General features: G+C 41.3%; 1 protein-coding gene across 2 annotated transcripts in view; it reads right to left on the reverse strand.

Annotated features, from left to right (window-relative positions):
• DEK (DEK proto-oncogene) overlaps positions 1–8,504 on the reverse strand; it is a 30,811-nt gene extending 22,307 nt beyond the window's left edge. Inside the window, exons 1-6 of one of the 2 annotated variants that reach the window (XM_060023585.2) lie at positions 8,136–8,504; positions 7,624–7,777; positions 4,253–4,354; positions 3,905–4,014; positions 2,455–2,549; positions 1,451–1,571 (exon numbers count right to left, since the gene is read on the reverse strand). In XM_060023585.2, the coding sequence (XP_059879568.1) occupies positions 1,451–1,571; positions 2,455–2,549; positions 3,905–4,014; positions 4,253–4,354; positions 7,624–7,768 (573 nt within the window). In that variant the 5' untranslated portion in view covers positions 7,769–7,777; positions 8,136–8,504. Of the gene's footprint in view, positions 1–1,450; positions 1,572–2,454; positions 2,550–3,904; positions 4,015–4,252; positions 4,355–7,623; positions 8,020–8,135 lie in introns of those variants that run through there. The other variant, XM_060023588.1, reaches the window with a different exon arrangement.
• Positions 8,505–10,660: the final 2,156 nt, after the last annotated feature.

Genomic DNA, 10,660 nt, shown 5'->3' on the forward strand with positions numbered 1-10,660 from the left:
TATATCAAAGGAGACTATCCATAATTAACTGAAAGGGTTTTTAAAATATCCTTCCTTTTTCTAGATACACAGCTGTGTGTGGCTGGATTTTCTTCATGTACTTCAAGCAAATCAATACATTGCAACAGAAGGAAATGCAGAAGCAAATGAGAAGAGAGCTGTCTTCTCTTAAGACAGACATAAACAGATTTGCAAAAACAGAAGGCCGTTCTTCTCATTAAAATTTTGTAAAGTATAGTTATTTTTCATACAGATATTACTTTTGTTAACATGTAGTGAGCCTGTTTAGAACTTTTCAGTTTTAATTCAGAATACAGTAAATATCAAAATAACCCACATAAACAAAAGCTCTTGAGGCCCTCATTGATTTTAAAAGGGTAATGGGGTCTTGAGACTAACACACTTGAAAATCACTGAGGAAATGTTGAATATAAACATATCCCTCATATCTCAGGCAACTTAGTAACTGCTTCTGGGGAAATAGTGTTCAAACTCATCTTTTAAATAAATCAACTAGAACCCCTCCTCCCCCATTACCATATGCCTTCAGTTTGTGGCTGTATGACAAAAATATCCTTAAGTATCACTATCCAGCTAATGGTCAACAGGACCAAGAGCAGACAAAAATAAAGTCCCAGAGCTATTTTCTGATTTCTAATCTTAATGCCCTTCTCCCCTCACTGATAGTGTTCCCCTGAACTCCTAGGCCCTCTAGATCTCTTCCCAATTTCTTTCCTATCAAAATGAAAAAATATGAAAATATTTGCTAAAAGATTGAAAACAAACTGAAAATGCAAGGTCATATAATTAATACTTCAATAAACATTTTAACTCAGTGATGTCCTTTGTTACTGTTGAACAATCAGGGCAAACCTAATCCAGATTTTAGAAGAGTAGGGAAAACTGTAAGACTTCTACTTCCCTGTCCAGCTCCTGGGCTCTCTTGATGATTCTGGAAATACAGTCCAAGAAACTTCAAAGAGCCAGCTTTTTTCTGTCACTTTCTCATAACCTTATTCCAGTATCTAGTAAATATCCAGCTTTAATACACCATCTTGCCTTTCCTGATCTGATTATAGGTCGCACACTCTCCCTCACCAGCCCAACACCTCACCCTCAGCTCAACCTGTTTCTGTCCTTCAAGTGCCTTCTATATACATAACTCTGGATACTTCCTTTGTATTTCTGTCCCATTTGACATTTAGTTAACAATTATTTTTCTTAATCTTACATCCTTTACATCTGAGAAGGGAGAACACATCCGTATGCCTTCTCTGTTATTTCTGTCATGAAATTGTTGCAGATATGTCAACGGAAGGCATATTCTTTGAATGTAAAAGATATTACTGAATGTTGACAGCAATGCTAATTAAAATGTTCCAGAAAAAAAGAGAATGGAGACACTACAAATAACTGATTTGTTACTGAAATAGTAAAAAGTGATCCTCACTTTGCCAGAAGGCTTTGGATGCATTAAGAAATTCAAGATCCTTTTCACCAGTTCACTATTTACACCTGATCGCTCCAAATCAAGAACCTCGCAGATGCTCTTTAACATGGCATTTCTAAATCTGAAACAGAAAATGGAAGAAACCAATGTGATTATGTAGGAAAGTTTATAAACATTCTCCACAATATAAAGATAATAGCTAACCAAACTGGCTCAGCCACAAATATTAAGAAAACAGCCAATGTTTCTCTGAATCTTAGAAGTACTCCTGATAATCTTGACTACTGCACAAAATACAACCAGATGTAATTATTAATAAATGGAAAACATCATTTACCAATTAAGTCTTAAAGGTGGTATGAAAATAAATTCACTTAGTTCACTGAAATATAACCTAAAGTTTTCAATACGATAAAATTCAGACTTGTTAATTCTTCTGGCTGGTGACTGATTAAACAACACATTTTCCCCTGAGTATTCCTACTGACAATGTCTCAAAGAAGGTATAGGTAATGACCTTTAATACTTAGAGTTTTTAAACTACAAGTGACTTAACAAACAAAAACTCTTATAAGAATATATCATCACATTAAAAAAATTTTTTTTAAAGAATATATCATCTTGTTTGCATTAGAATGGAAATGATTTCTATCAAGTTGATTAACTTCAAAATAGTTTAAGTGGTACCTATAAGTGGGAGAACAGAGTGGCTGGCAGGGAACAGGAATGGAAGTTTTCACTACATTTCCTTTGGACCTCCTGAATTTTGGACTGTGTGAATGATTTACCTGTATCATTCTTCTAAGAAACAAAAATGTCTTTTGAGTCTTCAATAATCTTGACAGCCGCTATTTATCAGAAATAGTTAATACTTTATGATGACATGCTCTTGGAATTTAAAGCAAAGAATCGTCAGTCTACTGAAAATGTAAGGGCAGTTATATTTAAATGTTTAAAATTAAGTGTGAAGCACATTAACTATGATATTTATAAAAATAACTTACTTTTTCAACATTTCTTCCTTCTTTTTATATTGGATACTTCCTTTTTCAAATGGAAATCCACTGAACTGACCCACATTCTTCTTTAATGAGGACACCTGAAAATGTTTCTCCTATTATTAATGCTACTATTTATTACCCAGTAATGTACACAAGAAAAATTTCAAAGCCAACACCTTATTTTCACACCTGTCTCCACACTACAATATTGGTGTATTCAACATTTTTTCTTCACATTGGAAAACTGTATTTGCTACTAAAATATTAACATTATAAAGTGTTCAAACTCAATTCTTTGAAAATAACAATTTGAATTGAAATGAATTTCATCTGGGAATTTTTACTAGTAATTATAAAACCACAACTAAATGTTACCTGACAGCACCAGGGAATGTGGAAAGTTACTAAAAGGACAGCCTACTCCCTGGCGATCCAGTGGTTAGGGCTCCGTGCTCTCACTGCCAAGGGCCCGGGTTCAGTCCCCGGTCAGGGAACTAATATCCCACAAGCCATGCGGTGTGGCCAAAATAAATAAATAACATTAAAAAATAAATGACGTCCTTTCCTTAAATAATACAAGTTGCTAGTAATATTTCTTATTTTCCAACAGAAAGTCAGGGATTGATTCTTTAAAAAGAACAGAGCACCTCCAAAAGTTAATACCATTTAGCAGTAATGGGACTTGTGTAGATTATAGATTGTTGTCAGCGTCGACTGAGGTAACACACATGAAAATTAATTTTACCATGCTTCAGACAATCAAACAATGTCAAACTTTACTTTGTCCACTCACAGCTCAAAGTCTCCTCACTTATATGAAATACTGAAGTTGTGTGTACAGTATAGTAATTCAGTAAATGAAACACTGATTTATTCTAACACTGGCAAAAAATTACCACCTAATTTAACAGATATTTCCTCAAAATGAGATACAATATGCTGTAATCATTTATTTCTGAATGGTTAGAAACATCCAAAAAAGGGAGGTCCCTCGTGGTCCAGCGGTTAGACTTCGTGCTCCCAATACAGGGTGCCTGGGTTTGATCCCTGGTCAGGGAACTAGATCCTGCGTGCCACAACTAAGACCCAGCACAGCCAAATAAATGAATAAATATAAATTAATTTTTTAAAAATCCAAAAAACAGATTTCTTCTAATACAGTTAAAAATCACTAAAATCATCATAATTTTGATTTCACAATGTGAAATTTTAGTTTGCCTTAAAAACAACTACAGTATGAAAAGCCCTGGATGTTAAAATACTAATGGCTAATATCCAGCTACATGTCCTGTGATAAGTCATTCAACTGTGTGTCAGCTGGCTCACTTGTATGGTATGGAGATTGATCTAGTTGATTGCTTAAGTCCTTTCCAGAACTAAAATTATGCTTCCATTGTGAAGTATTTTAACACATAAGTATACTACTAGGTAAAAGGTATAAAAAAGGTCTTACTGTGCCTGGTCTGTTGTAAAGCAGTTTATGTAGATTTCTAAGTTCATCCGTTTTCTTCTTACTCAGAAAAAAATGTATCCTTTCAATTTCACAAAGTTTCTGCCCCTTTCCTAGGAAAAAATACCATGTTAAAGTTAAATACCCATTATGTGTTAGAACATTTAATTTAATGAGAATTGTTTTTTACAGCATAATTTACATATAACTTGTTCTAATAGGGCAAATTAAATAGAATTACACCAGTTATATATTGCTACTTAGTAAACACTAAAAACTAATAAGCACTGCTATCCATCATTTTGTACATTTAGGCGTTTTCATTATAAAATGAAAGGAACATAAACTCACCTTGTGCAATTGTAAATGGCTCTCTTTGCAAGGAAGAGACTTGCATTGTCAACCTCTCTACTTTTTTCTTTTCCCTCTTGCCTTCCACGATGAGACTCTTTTCTAGAAATCAATTTAATACTTCTTAAATAACAAAAAGCTTAAAGAAGGTATTAACTTTATTACATAAACATAAACTCTTCTCCTGAGCATGATTTTGAGAAGTAAATGATACAACAGAGATGAAAATACGTGGTAAGTTAATAGCGTCGCTGAAGTTTTTTAAAAGTAACATTTTACTTACCTGGCAACCCCACAGGGGAACCAGTTTTTAAAAAAAAAATCAGAAAGCAAACAAACTTCTATCCAGCTACAATTATTGCTATGGAAGTCCAGTCACTTTATTTGTGAAAAATCACCAAGGTACTCATTAAACCTACGATTTGACTAGACATAATTCTATTAATTGGGATTCCATTTACCGTACATCAGAAAACAGCAAGTTTAGATTGAGATTTTAAGAACTTCAAGAGATATTCAGGGCAAAGCAATAATTTAGTAAGCTGACAGAAGAAAAGCAACAGTAAGGCAGAGCAGCCTGGAGTTACTATGGCTAGGGTAAAATTCTACAAGTTTACATTTAAGGCAATCAATTGGGAGGGCATTACTTTGTAGTTCAATAAATGATGTTCATAATAATGGTCATAAAACTCTGTAAAAAAGTTTTGCAATGTTTAGTCCGTACCGCTTTTTTTCCCTAAGCTAAGTAATATATATATTTTACAATTTAAACATTATGCTGGATTTTCTTTTTTTTATTTTTGGCTGTGTTAGGTCTTCACTGCTGCGCACAGGCTCTCTCTAGTTGCGGTGCGCAGGCTTCTCATTGCGGTGGCTTCTCTTGTTGCGGAGCACGGGCTCTAGGCCCACGGGCTTCAGTAGTTGTGGCTCGCAGGCTCAGTAGTTGTAGCACACGAGCTTAGCTGCTCTGAGGCATGTGGGATCTTCCTGGACCAGGGCTCGAACCTGTGTCCCCTGCACTGGCAGGCAGATTCTTAACCACTGAGCCACCAGGGTAGTCCCTAGGCTGGATTTTCTAAAACCCACTTACTTTCTGACTGAGATAAAGTCAGATAAATAAGAGGACACTATAGATTGCTGGAAGTGCTTCCACTCATTCACCTGCATGCCTATTTTGTGCCAAGTTGCACTAGATACTAAGGAGGCATCAATAGATTAAGAAACTGAATATTTCTTGAAAGAGATCATGTCTACTGGGGTCCGTGAGACACAAATATACTCCAAAGTAGATGATAACACACTTTAAGAAAGATATAATTGAAAGTTCTCTGAGTTGATAAAAGAGTAATTCTTTTTCGATTATGGAAAAAGGACCAAAACACTGGATCTGGCTTTGAAGGACAGGTAAGATTTGGAGACGTAAGGATCTGCCCATAAAGAATTAGTAAAAAGAAAGGGATTCCAGCAGGTGTATGCTGGCAATGGTGTGCGGCAAGGAAAGAAAGCACCCTAAACCAACGCTGGTGACCACTTCGCTTCCTTTCCCTGAGTGATGTAAGCCCTTTGCTTGCTGCTGATTACCATCTATAAGCTAATGACATTCCTGGTCTACCTCCAGTCCAGAGCCTTCTCCTGAGCTTCAGGCTGTCAACTGAACAGCTCCACTTCATGTCCTACAGGCACCAAACTCAAGGCATCCGAAACAGAAGTCATAATCATCTCCAAACTCACTCACCTTCATGAATTCTACCTTTCAGAAAATGGCAGTATTATCCACCCAGCTGCCAAAGACAGAAACCTAGGGGTCATCTTTTACAAGGCATCTCCTACCGCCCTTCCCCTCACTCCCCAAACCACTGCCAAGCTAAGTCAATTCACCCCCTTACTTGGCACAAATTTCAGTGTCTTGTTTCTATGATGCCTCAGTAGTAGAGTTAAATTTTCAGGGCCAAGTAGGATAAAAACATCCACAATTTCGACTGCTCCACAAACACCTCACATGAGGAAAAGGAGAACAATAATAAATTAGGACAACTATAGAACTGCCTGGGGCTATTTTTTTTTTAATTTTCATGTTAAAAAAAAAATCACAATTTAAACTGCCATCCATCTCCCTAGCATTACTGTACCGGTCATTTACAGAATTTTTACATGACTTCTGTAATTTCTTCCTGATGTGAAGAAATTCATCATCTCGGTGGTATCCAAAACCAAAAATTCGAGGAAAAAGCGCTGAGAAAGTCTCGGACTAGTAGTGAGATACTGCGGCCAATTTCCAGTTATTATATCATGAATAATTTAAAAATAATTCATATTTTTCCTAAGCGTTTTTGTACTTAAACGTGGACATGCTTCCCCTTAGAGCACATACCACTTTAGACAAACAAAAGGCACACCGTGTAATCTCAACCCAGATTGTATTTATAAAAAGTGCTGACGGTGGACTGGTTTACACTTAAAAAAAAAAAAAAATTGACAGTGAAACCTGGGTTTGGGACGAAATCCTCAAACCTCTTCCCAAGTTTGGTTGAGCGGTAGTCAAATATTAAACAAACCTAGATTGGGCTAACACCACGAGAGAAGGATAAGATCTGTGACACGGAGCTTTAAGTGGTTAGAAACATTTTAGGAAGCGGGCACACCTAAGGGGCACTGCCCCATGCATCCTGGATAAACTGACGCAGCATACCACTCAATTCTCTAAGGCTCCTCGGTTTCGTGCGTCCAAATAGGCTACTACCGCTCTCTCTCAACACCAAAACTGAGACAGCTCTGAGCTCTCATTTAACTTTCACAATTCACTGCTTTCGTATTTAACTACTTTCTAAGGGAGCAACAGCTTTCACCGGTGTTTCCCCGTGAAAGTAACTCCCCTAAGCCTTTGAAAAGAACGTCTGCTGAAGTTCGGCAAATACATTAAAACTATTAAAATATTTCCAAGACTCGTATTAATAACTTTTTCAAGTCTTAATATATGATTTCAGTTAGGACCCTACAATAACTTCAAAAGGCAAAGGACGTGTACTTAAATTAGCAAAAACAAAACATTACCTTAGGAACTCCCAAGGCTAGCAGTTTTAAAAAAACAGATCTGAAACTTACAAACTTCCTGTCAAATGATAAAATGTTATGAACTTCTCTGTTGCTGGCGAGAAGTAAACTGCACTGCAAAGTAGTAACAACGGAAGGAGTAATTTTTTTTAAATTGGAATTCCCAAAGTTATTTTCTCTGCTACTGCTCAACACGAAAAACCCTAATTCCGCAAACATTCCTACTGAAAATCACTCCGATTTAGCGTCTCTAAGCGCAAAAACAGCCAGAAAACCGTTTTCGGGAAAATCGATCACTAGCAACGAGACTTCCTCCCCACCTTTCTCTTCCTCTTCCTCCTCCTCCTCGTCGTCCTCGTCCTCCTCTTCACTTTCTTCTCTCGGGCCGGGCATTTCGGGCTCTTTCTCGGACGCGGGCTGGGCGGGGGCTCCCTCTCCCTCCGCAGCAGGGCCGGAGGAGGACATGCTGTGGACCTGCGAGCGGGAAGGAAGCCACACGTCTCGGTCCCCTCGCCCCCGGCTGGAAAGACGCGGCGGCTCCAGCCGGCCGCCCCCGGGAGCCGCGGGAAACCTGACCGCAAAGTTGCCTCCCAGCGTAGCCGGGTCTGCTGCTCTCACTCCCCGGGGGCGGCTTCCCTCTTGCCCCGCAGGCAGTCCGGCCGTCCTGAGGCGGGAAAGCGCGGGCGCCTAGCCGCCCCTCCCACCGCCCGGCCCGCGCCGCCGGCCGCCCCGCGTCCCCTCCCCCGCCCCAGGCCGCCGTCCAAATGGCCGCGGCGGTGCGGGCGGGCCCCGCGCGCCCTCTCGGCCTGTCCTTCGCCAACGCGGCCCTCACCACGGGTCTCGGCCGCCGCGGGCCTGGCGCGCGAGGGCACGAAGACGCTCCGGGCGGTGGCGACGGGCACCGAGGAGGACGCGCGCGGACTGCTCGCTGGCGTGACGCTTGCGCCGCTCTCTCGAATGCCCAGAATCAACAAGATTTTCAAAATGGCGGTTCGGGAAGGAAAGCGGGAATGCGGCGGCCAATCAGGGCCGTGAGCTGGGAGTTGGCGCGCGCGGAGTGGGGGAGGCGGGGCGGGCCGGCGCCTCTGTGGGAAGCCCCGGCGGGCTAGGCTGGGGCGGGGGCGCGAGGGTAGCCCTGGCCGCGGGCGCAGGGGCCGCGCGCTCCCAGGCGGCCCCCGGCGGCGTCCGGCGTCTGGTCGGCGTTCTGCCTGAAAAGCGGACAGGCCGCTTCCCGGGCGGCGGGCGGGAGCGGGCGCGGGACCGGCGAGGCGGCGCCGAGCGGAAGAACGCTAGAGGGCCTGCATGTGTATTGTCTCCGTGGCTTGTTCCCGGAAAAGAGGAGCGGCCGCGGGTCCGCGAGGGGGCGGGCGGAGGGTGGTGAAGAAGTTTACATCCCGTGAAGTCGCTGCTACAGTATTTCCCAGAGGTTGAGGGGAATAACTAAGTGAGCGATCTCATTTGGGTCCCAGAGATCACGCTGGTGATGACTTCCGAATCTGCTGTATTTCGGAGGACCCCGTCGCTTGTAAGGTGCACCGCAAGGGAAAAGCCCCTACCACGTTGAAAATTCACAGTCACCGGAGAGAAAAAGATTTCCAGACCTGTAAATGTAGGGGGAAATCATGTGTGTTAGTTATAATAGAGGAAATACGGTATCACCCAGTCCAGGCTCTTCTCCCAGAGTTTAGGCCAGCTCCGCAGAATCCTTTAAAACTCAACGTTTAAAAAAGTGAACACATTGCTCCCATACCCTTGAGTTTTCGGGCTTGCAGGTCGAAACCCTAGCAATAAACTCATCTTTTGGCTTCGTTTAAAAAAAAACAAAACACAACACAGTGCTTTCCCCCCGCCCAAATGCTCCCCCTTACTGTATTTGATTCCCTTCATTCCCGCCCCCCCACCCCGAAGTCCTCAACCACTGTCTGCCCACAGGATCCTTTTACTGGATGAATTTAACAGAAATATGATCAGTTAAATTTCCCTGAATGGACTCCGGTTTGTAAGGCAAAAGTTAGACATTTTCTTTGAATCTTCTTTTTTCCTTTTGTGCCCGTACTGAAAACATAAGCAAATCCTGTCACTTATACTCTCAAATTTAAAACCGTTTTTCACTCTACTGATGTCACTCAGCTCCTGTCCACTCTGTTGCTTGGATTTGGACATAGTCCCTCACTGGTCAAGTGGCTTCCACATTGCTAGCCCCACCTCCTACTAATCACGTAGCAGCCAAGGTGATTTGTTTGTATTTTTGTTTTAATTATCAGATTGGGTACTCGCTTGCTTAAGACTCTCCAACGATTCCCCATCATACTTGGAATAAAATTCAAAATACTTATGGTTGTCCACCAAAGAAAAATGCACAACCTAAAAGTTGCGAGTTACTTTTTTTTTTTTTTTTAATAAATTTATTTTTGACTGCATTGGGTCTTCATTGCTGTGCCCGAGCTTTTCTCTAGTTGTGGCGAGCAGGGGCTACTCTTCGTCGTGGTGCACCGGCTTCTCATTGCACTGGCTTCTCTCGTTGCAGAGCACGAGTTCTAGGCACGTGGGCTTCAGTAGTTGTGGCACGCGGACTCAGTAGTTGTGGCTCGCGGGCTCTGGAGCGCAAGCTCAGTAGTTATGGTGCACGAGCTTAGTTGCTCCACGGCATGTGGGATCTTCCCAGACCAGGGCTCAAACCTGTGTCCCTTGCATTGGCAGGCAGATTCTCAACCACTGTGCCACCAGGGAAGCCTCGAGTTATGTTTTATTCAGGGAACTTACTGAGGACTATGGCCTGGGAGACAGCCTCTCAGATCGCTCTGAGGAACTGCTCTGAATAAGTAAGGGAAGAGCCAGGATATATAGGAGTTTTTGCTGAACGAAACCCACAAAACAACAACAACAAAACCCAAACAAAAACATGTAGTCAAACATCAAAAGATTACTGCTAATCACAAAAAAAAGATATCTCAAGTTAATGATTTTACTGCTTTTCTATGAATGGGAAGATGCAAGAGATTGGGCTCATTGGAAATCATTCCTTAGAAATGCATCTCTTTTTTAAAAATAAATAAATTATTTATTTTATTTTTGGCTGCATTGGGTCTTTATTGCTGCATGCAGGCTTTCTCTAGTTGCAGTGAGTGAGAAATAAACTTCTGTTAAACAAAATTGTTTAACTGCTGTTAAATAAACTTTTGCCAAAAGAACCTGTCTCATCCTAATATACCATCACATCACAATAAACAAAAAATGCTCTGAATCTTCATAATAAGAGTTTATTTTGGTTTGCATGCATTTGGCAAATCCCTACTGATCACTTACTATGCGTCAGGCCCTGCTTTAGGTGCCAAGAATACTGTGATGAACAAGACA

This window comes from Delphinus delphis, chromosome 10 (assembly GCF_949987515.2).
Source record: "Delphinus delphis chromosome 10, mDelDel1.2, whole genome shotgun sequence".
Lineage (NCBI taxonomy): Eukaryota > Metazoa > Chordata > Mammalia > Artiodactyla > Delphinidae > Delphinus > Delphinus delphis.